Source organism: Vanessa cardui, chromosome 24 (genome assembly GCF_905220365.1).
Source record: "Vanessa cardui chromosome 24, ilVanCard2.1, whole genome shotgun sequence".
NCBI classification, from domain to species: domain Eukaryota; kingdom Metazoa; phylum Arthropoda; class Insecta; order Lepidoptera; family Nymphalidae; genus Vanessa; species Vanessa cardui.
Genome location: NC_061146.1, coordinates 6,441,681 through 6,457,334, shown reverse-complemented (window position 1 = coordinate 6,457,334; position 15,654 = coordinate 6,441,681). Strand labels below are relative to the sequence as shown.

At 36.5% G+C, this 15,654-nt stretch overlaps 2 protein-coding genes across 2 annotated transcripts in view; one reads left to right on the top strand and one right to left on the bottom strand.

Moving 5' to 3' along the window:
- LOC124540015 (anillin-like) overlaps window positions 1-9,756 on the top strand; it is a 66,357-nt gene extending 56,601 nt beyond the window's left edge. The window contains exons 11-21 of the mRNA XM_047117414.1: window positions 846-921; window positions 1,674-1,826; window positions 2,922-3,062; window positions 4,337-4,489; window positions 5,041-5,131; window positions 5,711-5,857; window positions 6,536-6,678; window positions 6,764-6,844; window positions 6,925-7,092; window positions 8,306-8,506; window positions 9,460-9,756. Coding sequence (XP_046973370.1) covers window positions 846-921; window positions 1,674-1,826; window positions 2,922-3,062; window positions 4,337-4,489; window positions 5,041-5,131; window positions 5,711-5,857; window positions 6,536-6,678; window positions 6,764-6,844; window positions 6,925-7,092; window positions 8,306-8,506; window positions 9,460-9,744 — 1,639 coding nt within the window. The 3' untranslated portion in view covers window positions 9,745-9,756. The remainder of the gene's footprint in view (window positions 1-845; window positions 922-1,673; window positions 1,827-2,921; window positions 3,063-4,336; window positions 4,490-5,040; window positions 5,132-5,710; window positions 5,858-6,535; window positions 6,679-6,763; window positions 6,845-6,924; window positions 7,093-8,305; window positions 8,507-9,459) is intronic.
- A 3,377-nt stretch (window positions 9,757-13,133) lies between these two features.
- LOC124540311 lies at window positions 13,134-15,314 on the bottom strand. Its single transcript, XM_047117793.1, has 3 exons — window positions 15,229-15,314; window positions 13,969-14,113; window positions 13,134-13,420 (listed from the first exon to the last, which is right to left on the bottom strand). Exons 1-3 carry the CDS (start codon window positions 15,246-15,248, stop codon window positions 13,325-13,327), a joined length of 261 nt encoding a protein of 86 aa, XP_046973749.1. The 5' UTR covers window positions 15,249-15,314; the 3' UTR covers window positions 13,134-13,324.
- Window positions 15,315-15,654: the final 340 nt, after the last annotated feature.

Here is a 15,654-nt window from a genome sequence, read left to right as displayed (position 1 = left end):
CCCCTTGAGCTGTACTCATGTGTATATTCGTATATTTTAGTTATCTCATATATTTTGTTTAGTCTCTGAAAAATGGGTTCAAGAATAATTTCAAAAAACCAAAATGCTGTTTACTTCTATAGGATAACCGATCGTTAGAGAGATCGTTTTACCTTAGCATTCATAAACTCAACAATTCATTATTAAAACCAAAATACAACGTACTTTGGTCTTTATGTTGTTTCATGATATTTTACTCTCATATTAAATAATTTAAGTCACAATCTAAATACTCTTTATTGTACACCACTAATTAAATCACATAGACACAATTAGGAAATATGTACAAGAGGCGGCCGTATCGCTAACACAGCGATCTCTTCCAGGCGACCTTAAAGTCAATCATTTGTTCGATATTTATAGTTTGGCTTCGTCTGGAATACAGTTTGAAACTATAAGAGAACATTCATACATATCGAACGAAAACATAGACTATGTTACCTCTGCTAATTTCTTAATAGATTTGTCAAAATGAAATAATAAAATCATTAGTATTCGATTTTCTCGATTAGATTACACACAAACATATCTCTATGATATGATAGACAGACATCCAAACATACTAAATATAATATATAATATAATAAATCTAAATGATAACTAAATCTCTTATAAAAAGATTAATGCGCAAAACAAAAGGTATATAATTGCAAATTCCGGCAGATTATAGGAAAAAAAAACTCTCAACGCACACCAAGAATCCATTGTAAATGAATTCACATTGTATGGAGAATGATGATTATTGCAAGTGATTTTACTTAGTTAAGTCGTGTTGTTGTGTATTAAAGTTTGATATTGTTTTACAGCCTGGAGAATATACCCGAAAGGTTGAACAAGTCGGATAACTGGGCTGAGACGTCGTTCGGGAGGGAGGTGATGAATGTAAGTGAGATTTGTTAACTTCGAGCTCGTTAGATAAATAAATAAATAATTAAATATGAGACAACATCACATACATTACTCAGATCCCAATGTAAGTAGCTAAAGCATTTGTGTTAGGGAAATCAGAAGTAACGACGGTACCACAAACACCGAAACCTAAGACAACATAGAAATAATGATAATCTACATTGACTCGGCCGGGAATCGAACCCGGGACCTCGGAGTGGTGTACACATGAAAACCGGTGTGCACACCACTCGAACACGAAGATCCGTCGTATATAACAGATAACTGGGTAGATAGTACAGGATCAAACAAAACCTCTTGCACATTAAGTAAAAGGCTTGGATATCATTTCATTTCTTATGTGGTCGTAATGTTTTTCATTTTCTCAGATCGTGAGTAAATTATATGAAATATATGATAGATTCAGACACTAATTGATTTTGTAAAAATGGAATGGTGTTCGCTTGAATTTGAACTGTGAATTTGTTTTTGGATAATGAAGACAAGTTCTATCCACTGGGTCTCTGAACACAATCCTAGTTAACGAAAATCCTATTCTGACTAAATATTTTAAGAATTCCTTATTACTATTATTACCCGTCACGGTTTTGCGTCGGTGTGATTTCAGTCTGTCTGTCTGTTTAAATGACATTTAAAGTGTTCCCAATACATATCAATATGACGTAATGGCGAAGATTCTACATATATAATGTAAACGACTATACTTATATGTTCAATGTTTCCAGGTCGTAAAGAAAAATAACACAAGTTACAAGAAAGCAGTTCAGAGCGACTCAGACGAATCGGGCAGCGCCTGTGACAGCGAACTGGACGAGCTGCTTGATGAGGCCCTCGAGGAAGAGGGACCCACGCCGCCTAAGATAAACAAGGTGAATGAGGTAAACTTTAACGAGTTATACTAAGCGCGAGAAAGAGAAAGCAATAGTGTACTTATAAAAAAGTATATGAATACGAATTATGAAAGAACGATTCGTCTTCTTCTTTTGAATGTCAAATCAGTTGTGATAGAAAGAGAGAGAGAGAGAGAGAGAAAGTCAGTGTTTAGCTGAAAGTATAAATATATGTATTTTAGAATCCTTCATATTCATCGGCATGGAAACATTGCTACTGAAAAATGTATGACCCATAAAATCCCAGATCACGACAACCTCACATACGTCACATGGCTATATTAAATATAGAAAAATATACCACATAGAACTTCCACCAACCCGCATTGGAACAGCGTGGTAGAATATGTTCCAAACCTTCTCTTCAAAGGGAGAGGAGGCCTTTAGGCCAGCAGTGGGAAATTACAGGCTGTTGTTGTTTGCTGTTTGTTGTTACACCACATAGACGTAAGGTTGTCGGGATTACATCCCGAACGCATTTAACCGCTTTGTATAAGTGGGACCTTTTTATTTATATAACGAGGAGTCAGGCATCAGCTCGTTATCAGACATGATGATATTCAAATATAAGTTAAGTCGCTCATAGTCGTAATATAATTCTTTCGATATCCTTTGAAAGACCCCTTTTTAGTTGTCATGTTAATTACGTCATACTCACGTCGCCAGTACGTACGGAAGAAAGTGTTGTTTTATTTTTATTTATTTTATGGTACAGGTTGGCGGACGAGCATATGGCTCACCTGATGGTAAGTGGTCACCACCACCCATAGAGAATGAAACTGTAAGAAATATTAGCTATTTCTTACATCGTCAATGCGCCACCAACCTTGGGAACTAAGATTTTATGTCCCTTGCCTGTAGTTACACTGGCTCACTCACCCTAATCATAACTGATGATTTGGTGGTAACTACCCAGACGGGCTTTTGCACAAAGCCCTACCACCATGTAATATAGTATAAAATGAGCGTTCTCGTATTATGGTCAAAGTTGGGCAAGTACATAATAGATTTACCTTGTAATGTAAGAATTGTGTCCAGTTCATGGTATATGTCCAAACGACCCTAATATACGGACGCTTACAGCACGGCAGCCTGTCCTCATCGAGTTTCGTGTACCAGGAGAAGGGGTTCAAGTCGCCGCTGAAGGGGCAGGTGACCCCGTCCAGGCCGGACCGCGGCAACGAGCTCGTCCACAGCGTCAGTTTCTACAGGCGCATGCAGGCCGTGAGTATATATGTATTTTCGGAATATTGGTGTCTATCACTTAATTGGAAGGGGTTTTACATTTAAACGCCCAGAAATCTGACCCGTTAGATTAATGTCAATAACAAATCTAGCTTGTCAAATTTTACCACAAAAAATATGAAATTGTTTAGAACGAAGAAGTTGTATTCCATCATCATGTCTCTGTGCCCACGTATTATCTTTTATTCATGTAAGCAAAAATCACTGTCCATAACGGCACATAGAAACAAGTCGATATTCGATATGCTACATTGTCAATTAATACATTATTGTATGTTCTGTCGCGGAGTCGCCATTCTAACATCGCACTGTAATATCGTCGTATCAATTAAATATTGTAAATTATATTACAATACATATAGCTACACTCAATTGCCTTTCATTACGTCATCCATAAGACATTTAAGGCAAATTGGTGGCCCCGACGTGATATATAATAATGCCAAGTTATTTGGTAAAGAAAGAAGTACAGAGTGTCTTGGTCATTTGTGTGTCCAAGCTCTTTTAATAAGGAAAAAAAAGTTGTATAGTACGACACAACTTAGATGTAGCATCGGCAAAATTCGTAAAACCGATCACATCCGAATTAAGTACGCCATCCCAAATTATTAATATTTATTCTCACGCGAATATGATCTTTGCACAAACGTAATAACTTGTAATATCATATGACTGAATATATTCTTCAATTTGACGCGTCGATTTACATGCACTTGCTTTCTGTGACGCGTGAATCTATAGCGACGAATAGCGTCGAATGGCGCGATAGGGAGCTATTTCTATTGGTTGTGTAAATCGGCAGTAATCGGTTTTATTTTCATTCCATTGCATTTTCCGATGCTACATCTAATTTGTGTCTTACTATACTTACCATTGTGGTAGATTTTCGGAAAGAGTCTTACACTAACTTACTGTACCAGTTTATACTTGGCGGTAGGGCTTTGTGCAAGCCCGTCTGGGTAGGTACCACCCACTCATCAGTTATTCTACCGCCAAACAACAGTACTCAGTATTGTTGTGTTCCGGTCTGAAGGGTGAGTGAGCCAGTGTAACTACAGGCACAAGGGACATAACATCTTAGTTCCCAAGGTTAGTGGCACATTGACGATGTAAGGAATAGTTAATAATTCTTACAGCGTTAATGTCTATGGGCGATGGTGACCACTTACCATCAGGTGGCCCATATGCTCGTCCGCCAACCTATACCATAAAAAAAAAAAAATGTTTCTTGAAAAGTAAGTTACTCGTTGCAGTCGTCCACCCCGTCGACGCCGCTGCGCGTGGTGCGGCACGCGTCGCCGGAGCGCGAGGCGGCGCCCGAGCCCGCCGCCGCCGTCACCACGGTGCGCCAGCGCATCAAGGAGCTGCAGCACGAGATATCCAAGCAGCAGACCGTTATATCGCAGGTGACCACTCTCTCAGATGCACTGCAAACGTGGCCTTAAACTTTGAAATCAGTACAGTACAGTACAGTACAGTAACAGCCCCCCCCCTCTGCTGGACTAAGGCCTCCTCTCCCACTAAGAAGAAGGTTTGGAACATTCCACCACGCTGTTCCAATGTGGGTGGGTGGATTGCACTCGTGGCAGAATTTCAATGAAATAAGACACATGCAGGTTTTCTCGCGATGTTTTCCTTTATCGCCGAGTATAAGATGAATTATAAACACAGTTAGGCATATTTATATAATGGTGCTTGCCTGTTTTTGATCCCGCAATCATCGGTTAAGATGCACGCGTTCTAATCATTGGGTCACCTCAGCTCCAACTAACTAGAAACCAGTAACTAATTTTAAAAGTCACTTGTCACGTCTGGGTCATCTTGGATATTATAGAAAAGTAGCAGCCGTTAAATGTGTCACTGCTGGGATAAGACAAGGATAAGTATAGGAATACTTTCCTCACCTAGGAACTTCAGTTAAGTTTTGTTCAGTTACTTATGTCCTGTTCGGTTGTAGGCCAGCCAAGCCCTGAATCTCTGTGCGGCCACCATCGAGTTTAGTGGATCGACCGAACAAGCGGAAGGGGAGAGACTTCTGCTACTAGCGAGTGAGTATAAATTCAACTTAGCCTGTAAACATTTCCATTGTAAGATATATAAGTAAGTGATAACCCATAATAAATCAACAATTAATCACAAACGCTGTTTATTTTTGTATTTTTCACCTCTTATTTCAACAACAGCAACAACAACGGCCTGTAAATTCCCACTGCTGGGCTAAAGGCCTCCTCTCCCTTTGAGGAGAAGGTTTGGAACATATTCCACCACGCTGTTGCAATGCGGGTTGGTGGAATACACATGTGGCAGAATTTCTATGAAATTTGTCACATGCAGGTTTCCTCACGATGTTTACTTCACCGCTGAGCACGAAATGAATTATAAAGACAAAATAAGCACATGAATCAGCGGTGCTTGCCCGGGTTTGAACCCGCAATCATCGGTTAAGATGCACGCGTTTTAACCACTGGGACATCTCGACTCCTCTTATTTCACTGGCTTCAAACATATCAGCTGTTTTTTATTAATATTAATACCATAATTATTACCTGGCCTCCTATTGTATGAAGGCGTGACTTTATCTATTTATATATGTTAAGTATGCTAAATATCGAATGTAATGTCCCCAGCCCACCGTCGGCAGGCCTGCCTGCATGAAGTTCAGCGCTTGCAGGTAGAGGGCGCCGGTCCCGCCGCCACGGCCGGCATGGCGACCCTACACATGAGCAACCTGCAAGTACCCCTTCGGAGAGATTATATAAGACAACTTAATGCCGGTGAGAACTATATCTAAATTATTTTCTATAGAAATATATATTTTTCATCTACTGGTAAAAGTATATAAAAATTAAATCAAATAGTAATGCATCAACGTAATTAGATAATCGAAAACGTATTTAAATAGATAGGTCGTCTTGCTTGTGTGGATGCCGTTTTGTGTGGATACTATTATTATTATTCATGCTTATGATGAATATTAACACAGTGTCGATCTAAATGTAACGTCCATTGCGTCCATGAAAAATATCGTACTGGGCAAAAAAAATAAAGTCTAAGTTGATACATCCTGTCTCATATATATATTTATTACATCGTTTTTTTTTTTTACTTTCTTTTAATTAAGAAGAAATAATTTTCTAATTAGTTTAAGATGTTGATTGTTTTCTTTTAGTGCATGCTGTGTTCTTCTTAAGTAATTGTGACACTTAGAATATAATGTTATTTTTGTCATATTATATTATTATAAACAGTGTACACATTGTTGAAGAACCAAATAAAATAAATAAATAAATTATATGATAAGCATGACACCGCTGTTTAAAAAGATAAAACAGATTGCTTGTATTTAGACATCCTGCCTAAATTACCTGCTAAAGTCGACCTTGTTGGTTTGTTTTTTCTTTAACTGTATATGTATGTACCCCCAATATAATGATGATTTAAAAATATACTAGATGGCGCAGTGGGGCACCACGTCGTGTGTCTGCTGAAGTGTCGTGATCGAGTTCTCGCCACGAGCATGCAGCTAACGAAACCCAATGCACCGTTACACTTCCCTGACGAGATACGTATGGACGGACTTACGAGTGATTTCAAGGTATCGCACAGAGAAAAGATAATATTCGGCCCAGACTCAGCTATGAAACATTATCAAGCACTTGTTAACACTTTACTACTTCTAGGTGACCGTTGAAGTATACTTGCTTCAAGCATCCAAGGAGATCCTACCGCACGATGTCAAATATCACATTTCAAACAAAAAAGTATGTATATATTACTAACTATATAATAAATATGTGTTTCTTTTTTGGATTAGGCTATAATTCATATGATCACTTTCCAGGGTAGCTCTAAGCTCTTGACTCCAAAGTCCAAGGTGTCCGAACTTAAAGCGCCGCGCGTGCAGAGCCCGGCCGGGCCCATGTCCGTCCGCAGCCCGCAGTTCCAGTTGCACGGATATTGCATATTCGCACTCCCGCAAGCTACGCGAAAGAACTTCACGCTCAATAAGGTATGAATAGGCTATTTGACAATGCGAAAAATAAATTGTGAATTATTGTAATCAGTGTATATTATCAATTTAAAAATGGTTATTTACTAACGAAAGTTGAAAATGATATTTAATTTATTAAAAAATCCATAAATAAAAATGCATTTTCTCAAATGTTTGTCACGTGACACAAAACGCTCCTGATTGGCCGGGTTTATGATGAAGTCACTTTCTTGTAAACTTTGCTTTTCTACTATATGTACCACAGATTAAAATACAGGAAAGTGACGTCACCGACCCCATTGCAGCCCTATATTGGCCAAGTAGCGTTTTAGCGATGTATTTAAATATGAAGTTTGATATTTTTCGACAAATATGTACTAGAAATAAAAAACACACACTTTTACTGGGTTCCTTAACTTCTACTAAATAATATAAAATTGATTTTAAAAACCAGTCAAATAGCCTATTATTGGAAATACATATGCTCTCATTGAGCTATAGTAGGATAGATTGTTTAATCGTAAATCCTTTTGAACATGACATAAATATTTATTATTGATAATTAGTTATATTTTTTAAAAACTATCTTTAAAGAATTCGTACACTGTTTTCATATGATTGGATTAATCTGATCATTGAACATTGCCAGATAATGTGAAAATATGAGTCGAGATGGCCCAGTGGTTAGAACGCGTGCATCTTAACCGTTGATTGTGGGTTCAAACTCAGGCAAGACCGCTGATTCATGTGCTTAATTTGTCTTTATAATTCATCTCGTGCACATCGGTGAAGGAAAACATCGTGAGGAAACCTGCATGTGACAAATTTCATAGAAATTCTGCCACATGTGTATTCCACTAACCCGCATTGGAACAGCGTGGTGGAATATGTTTCAAACCTTCTCCTCAAAGGGAGAGGAGGCCTTTAAGTGGAATCTACAGGCTGTTGTTGTTGTTATTTTCGACGACCTCCGTGGTCGAGTGGTGTGTACACCGGTTTTCATGGGTACGCCACTCTGAGGTCCCGGGTTCGATTCCCGGCCGAGTCGATGTAGATTACCATTAGTTTTCTATGTTGTCTTGGGTCTGGGTGTTTGTGGTACCGTCGTTACTTCTGATTTCCATAACACAAGTGCTTCTGCTACTTACATTGGGATCAGAGTAATGTATGTGATGTTGTCTCATATTTATTTATTTATTTATTTATTAAATAATTTGTCAATGTTTTCCAGGTGCCTCACGGCAGCCCGTTGGAGGGTTCGCTGAGCGTGCGTATCAGCGCACGCGTGGTGGTACCACCGCCCGCGCCGCACGCCGCCTTCCTCACCGCCTTCGACGACGTGTCCGGCCTGGGCGCCTGGCACCGGCGCTGGTTCCGACTGCAGCCGCCCAGGCTCTCCTTCTGGAAGTACCCCGATGACGTCCAAAAGAAGGTACCTACCGTCTTACATAATAAAGAACGCTGTATGCCGCCTTTTTTTATCGTATAGGTTGGCGGACGAGCACATGGGCTACCTGATGGTAAGTGGTCACCATCGCCCATAGACAATGACGCTGTAAGAAATATTAACTATTCCTTACATCGTCAATGTGCCACCAACCTTGGGAACTAAGATGTCATGTCCCTTGTGCCTGTAGTTACACTGGCTCACTCACCCTTCAAACCGAAACACACTGAGTACTGTTATTTGGCGGTAAAATAACTGATGAGTGGGTGGTACCTACCCAGACGGGCTTGCACAAAGCCCTACCACCAAGTTTTTATTTATATATTTTTTTATAGTTATCTGTCGCTTTTACTATAGTCTGTTCGCGTTAAGAATGCAGTGAGTTGTCACTGTTTACCGGCCTGACTCCGCCCCCTTTGACCAATCAAATCTTTTCAAATTACAAAGTCAAGTTCACATTTAATTAATTATTAACTGATATTTTTATTTTTATAATTTAAATTTTGTTTATTTATATATTTATATTTAATTTATTCAAGCTGTACACGTAATAATTAATGTAACCTATAGGTACTAGATGACGTTATGTCAAAATATGTAAATTTCTACATAGCGATGGGAAAATTCGCAAACGATTGTATACAGTGTTAAGAATTTTGTTGATTAAACACCCCGATTCGATTTTTTATTTTAATGTGTATTTTTTAAATTCATTATACTTAGTCTTTAAAACAAATATAATTTGTTGGAATTTTAACACAAATATGCATACACCTTCACCCTGCTGTTAAAAAAATTTGATTGTATTTGATTGGTCAGGGGGCGGAGTAAAGCCGGTAAACAATGAAAGCTCACTGCATTCTTAACGCGAACGAACTATAGGTAAATATTAGTTAGCTGTAAAAGAGTAACTCATTGAATTGTTTGCGTGTTCGCAGATGCCGATCGGCGATATAGACCTGTCGACGGTGGTATCGGAGAAGGTGGTGCGTGCTCCGCGCGAGCTGTGCGCGCGACCCAACACGCTGCTACTGGAGTCTGCGGTGCCGGCCGGCCTCGTCGCGCCGGACGGCGGCTCGCTCGTGTACGTGCGCGCCGCCGACGGCTCCGTGCGGCGCCGACACCTGCTGGCCGCCGACACGCCGCTCGACCGCGACCTGTGGCTCGACAGGCTCAACAGCGCGCTCGAGTACGTGCGCTGCTCCGCCAACGACGACGACTGACTAACCCCCCCCCCCCCCTCAGGATCAGGGCACCCCCCCATAGGAACGAGACTGTGTTAATCGATTACGTGCGCTGCTCCGCCACCAACGTCGATTGACTGCCCCCCCCCCCCCCCCTCCATAGAAACGGGACTCTGTGTTGATCGAGTACGTGCGCTGCTCCGCCACCGACGACGACTGACTGTCCCCCCCCCCCCCCCTTGGGAACGAGACTCTGTGTTGATCGAGCGCGTGTCGCAGGTTGGCAGTGCGTGTTAGGTTATGGACATACATACAAATAAACCTAGATAAAAATTACATAATTAGTAATTATTGATGTATATTTAGTGCTTGTGTGTTAGTGATGTATCCACTGTTGAAAATGTCGACATAGCCCAGTATGCAATGCAAATATAATAGCCGGCACAAATCTTGAGCACGGATGGGATAGTGTGTATGTAGTGTGGGTTCACGTATATGTACACTTTGGGCCGATTAACAGCCTCATCCTCCATCATTCCTCCAAAAAGAAGTAAATATATAAGGTTGTCCTCACGAGTTATCCCATTTACCATACTAACCTGTGAGCTGATATATACATAGGTAAACACAGTGGCGCCAGAGTATGGGATTCGATCTTTGGTTGTAGTAATTTTAAACTAGTAACAAACACGAGTTACTCATTGTATCATACAAAACTATATCAATAATATATATCTTCATTTAAATGAAAGAAACGAAGGTAACTCTTCATAGAAATACTTAAATGTGTTTCATAAGAAAAAAGGGATGAAATTATAAGATTTACAAATTTAATGAGAGCCTATATAAACCAGTATTTTTACTGTGTATTTTCGTGCGATTTTAAACTTAATTTTATCAAACATAAGACTTCATTTACCAAATTTTATTGCATTGTGTTCAGCTTTACAGCTCAAATTGAATATTTAAAAAATATATTTATTATGACATTATATGAAAAAGACAATTTTTCGATTCTTAATACATTTACTACTTTATTATTAGAGATAGATAGAATCTAATGTACTTAAATTTTAACCATCGAAACATAGAAATTATTCATAAAAATATTAATACTAGAACATCATTGTAAATTGCTTTGAAAACGTGATTCATACTTTGATTAATTCCAATTTTGTTTTAATTCAATATAATTAATATGTTAGCCTGATATTCATTGAATATTTTGGCTCTATTTTTAAAGACATGGAATTATACTCAACTAGGGCATTGAATCGACTTTTATAGATTAAAAATATAATTAAATGAAAGTTACTTACCTATATAATATACCTAAATAATTATCGTTTCAACAAAAGTACAAGAAACATAACATTTTATGAAATAAAATTACTAATCATTCATTTTTCGAGTTGAATATTTTTAAATAAAAAATACTGTGTATTTAATTAGTAGGTAATACATTTTGGTAAAACACACTTAAGATATACTAGTTTTCACGCGCGTTTGGTAGGCGTGTAGCATTTAGGCATTTAGGTACGACACAAATTAGATGTAGCATCGGCAAAATTCGTAAAACCGATTACTGGCGATTTACACAACCAATAGAAATAACTCCCTATCGCGCTATTCGACGCTATTCGTCGCTAAAGTTTCTCGCGTCAGTTCAACCCGAGAAAGCAAATCGACGTGTCAAATTGACGAATATATTAGGTCATATGATGTTACATGTTGTTACGTTTGTGTAAAGATCATATTCACATAAGAAATAAATATTGATAATTTGGGATGGCGTGATCGGTTTTACGAACTTTGCCAATGCTACATCTAAGTTGTGTCGTATTATACTCCCCGACAAGGTGTAAGCATACATAGTATTTGCTTGAGTATTTCACCATCTTAATTTTGTATTTATGATATTAGTAATAGGATTTGCAAAAACGCGTCATTCAAGCCGGTAGCAATGCTAGCCTCTGAGACGAAAACTAGGGTTGGTCCTTGTCAATGTTTCCAATTAAAAATTGTTTATTAATAGTATTATATTTAGACTAACATATTTTATATAACTTATTGTAAGGTTTTTTATATTAACAATAGTGAAGTCGATTTGTATTGCAATAATTTTATTTTAATTATGAAATGTTTAATTGTAAATAAAATCAATTTATTATTAGAATAAATTACCAATTGCAACAATTTGTTTTATTTTTTATTAAGCCCTTTATAATCCTTATCATATATTTAGTGTTACAAGAGTAACATTAGCTTTCAATACGGTGTTGTGACATTTAATTCTATATCATCATTTATATCACATTATTATTGCATACTATAAAATATGAATATAGCAGGGGCTATTGGATTTACTTTATTATATACAATTATTATTGTAATTAATTGATCAACAATTTGTAAAACTGTAATTAATATTATTTTATATGGCATAGCATTTAAAAAAAAAATAACAAAAAAGAGACCCGCTGAGTTTCTTTCGCCGGTTCTTCTCAGGTCAGGGTGTTCCTTTTTTCGAACCGGTGGTAGTGTTTATTTGACAATCAATAAGTAAGAGTGATTCAATATTGAATAAAGGAATTTGAGTTTGAGATTTAATACAGGCATGTAAGACTATTTCTTATTTTAAATATGATTGAGCTATCATTAGTAAACAATTGGACGATAGCGTGGCATTATAGCGCGTCAAGTGTAAGTTGGCGTGTGGCAAAAACATGTACTAATTTTTTTGTTCATTTATATCTTGTTTGTTTTATTTAACCTTATTAAGAAAACTTACCCAAAATCTATTAAAAATGAGACGTAGAGAATTATTTTCTAGGGAGATATTGGTAAAATAAACAAAAAAGTGGCAAAACAAAGGTGTAGCAGGTGCTGCCACAGGAACGCCAACTTATACTTGACAGTCTATATAAGAAAAGATAAAGAGATTGGAACGATCGAATCATTGTAAAACGATAGTATTATTTTGGCCATCCCAAACTACTGAAATTACAATAGTTAATTTTTCTGACAAAATTTATGATTTATTTAGCATGGCAACACTAGGTGGTTTACTATAAAGAGTTAATTGAGGTCTCTTATTTTGTATTTATATAACCAAATGTATAATTAGATTTTTATACATCATTTTAAAATGAAACAATTTTAAACTGATTCAATTAAGTATGTTTTATTTATTTTTGTCATTAATTATTTTTACAAGCGTAATAGATCAGACAGATCTGATAAAAGCATGCTCATATTTCAACTAATGTTAATGAAAATAATAATTATCTATGAGTCCATATAATTATTGAGTAGTCAACATGGTTTGACAGTAAGACAGCAGGCTGCCACTTATTCTATACTAAAACTTACCCAGACTCGCGTGGCATCTTCTGGTATAAGTATTATGTATATCGATATAGTTATTAGGGAATAAAAACGCCTCATCTATTATCAATATAGATTATTATATCATCTAGCCTACAGGCATATTGTTATAACAAAAATTTAAAGGATTTTCTTGTCAAAGATAATGTTTACATATACTTAATTACATGATATAATACAAATTTCTACATGTAACATTTTAGACATTTCATGATTATTTGATTTCTTTCGTTTACTTCTCGTCTTCATAAGTTACGGCTATGTCCTCTGGGTCCAGTCGACGGTGTTTGATAAGCTTGTCCTCTGATAAGCCTTGCTTCAATTCGTGCTAGAATAATAAAGCAGATATATTTATATAATTTTATCTTAAACTTGTAAAAAAATCTTTGTTGAAGTAGAACCTTCCTGATATAATACTACATTAATGAAATAAAAGTTTGTTTGTTAAATCTTTATTCAATATGTATTTATGAATATATATTTTTTCTTTTTTATTTATTTATCTATGTTTGGAGTCAAGGTGGCCCAGTGGTTAGAACGCGTGCATCTTAACCGATGATTGCGGGTTCAAAGCCAGGCAAGCACCGCTGATTCATGTGCTTAATTTGTCTTTATAATTCATCTCGTGCTCAGCGGTGAAGGAAAATATCTTGAGGAGAAACCTACATGTGACAAATTTCATAGAAATTATGCCATATGTGTATCCACCTACTCGCATTGGATCAGCGTGGAGGAATATGCTCCAAACCTTCTCCACAAAGGGAGAGGAGGCCTTAGCCCAGCGGTGGGAAATTTACAAGCTGTTGATGGTGATCTGTATTATGAGAGGAAATTTATATATAAACTCTTTACAGATTCATTGTAATTACTTCTTACAAGAAAATGACGACAAAGCCGCGCAAACTGTCCGCAGTCAAACATGGCGGGTGGTGACCGCTTGCCACCCGACCAGTCACGGCTGAACGTCACCTGCGCTGACACCAGCGCCGCCAGGGCGCAGACTGTCACGACGGTTATACTCCTGTATAAATAATACCCTTATTAAGGAAAGCTGCTTATAAACCACTAATAATTATATTTCACTGCTAACCGTACATGTCGCTAAATTACCGGCATGAAAGGAATATCTAGTAAAATAGAATACAGGTGACATTATTAGTAAGGGTTGAAGGGATGAATACTGGTGACACAAAAACATATAATAATAATTCTGTAAAAAGAAACCAATAAAAAACTATACAAAAAATAACAGCATTTGCTACAAAAATATAAAATAAAATCATTATTAAATGAAAACATGCTTTATACCTTGAAAGTTTAGGGTGTATACTGTACATCATATTTTATCATAAGCTCATATAAAATTTTAAGGAAAGATCCTAAAATTAGTATAAAAACGGTATAACAGCAAGCAAAATTAAATTAAAATGTCAAAGGAATATTTTCTTTGTTTTAATTATCATTATTTTTATATAATTGACGTACTATTTTTATTGCGACATTGTGGACATTAATGAAGTAATATTTCAGGTCCTATTTTTTTGTACGTTATATGCGCTCTTAAGTCCCGCAATATTTTCACTAGACTTTTATTTAGACTGGAGTTCACTCTCTAACTAAGCTATTATTATAAATTAGCAAAAACATTTACAAAAAGTTTTATAGTTTATTTCTAAACAGAAATATGATAAGACTTTGATGATAATACATTAAGTTGTTTCCAATTATACACAATGTGCAAATATGTTTTGGGGTGTATTGAAAATTGCGAATCGACATTCCAGCTACTCCACTCTTGAGCATTTTCAGTATTTTGTTATTATTACTGCAAATCTATTACTTCCTTGCTTTGATATTTCCAATAGTAGAATTCGGAAATTCAAGAAACATATGCTATGAAAAATATATTAATAATATAAATAAAATTTAAGAGCAGACTTATCTGGTCAGATAAATTCCTGTTAATGTTCCCTTTAATCGTAAGTAAATAGTTTTCAAATAATTGTCGCGTCCGAATCATTTGCAAATAAACCAATAGCAAATACACCCAAAACAGAATCGCAGTTCAACTTTTATCAGTAAAAAAAAAAATTAAATTTAAAAAAGGAAGGGAACCAAATTTATAATGATGCTCACCTGCAGGTCGATGAATGCATATTTCAATGTTTTAAAACAGTTTAAAGTTATGAAAACGTTTTCAAGTTATCTTGCAGAAATATCAAATGATATAGCGGAATATAAAGCGTGCCCTACCTTTATATACGTTTCTTGTATTGTACTGCGCATCTCCATCTTAAAGGGATCTTTGATATTCAAAGAATGGACAAGGGAGATACGTTTGTGAAAACATTTTTATTTTTAAATATATTAGATCGATGCGAGTGACCATCGGTATTGATACGCTCGTTTTAAATATGCAATTTAATGCTTAAATCGTATAGCGTAAGAGTTCATACAAAATACAATTGATGCACTTATTCAAGATATATTTTTAGAGCCCTCAATTTGTATAATTATCACTTTAATTCTTAGTATTGTACATTTAGACTATACGCTGGTTAT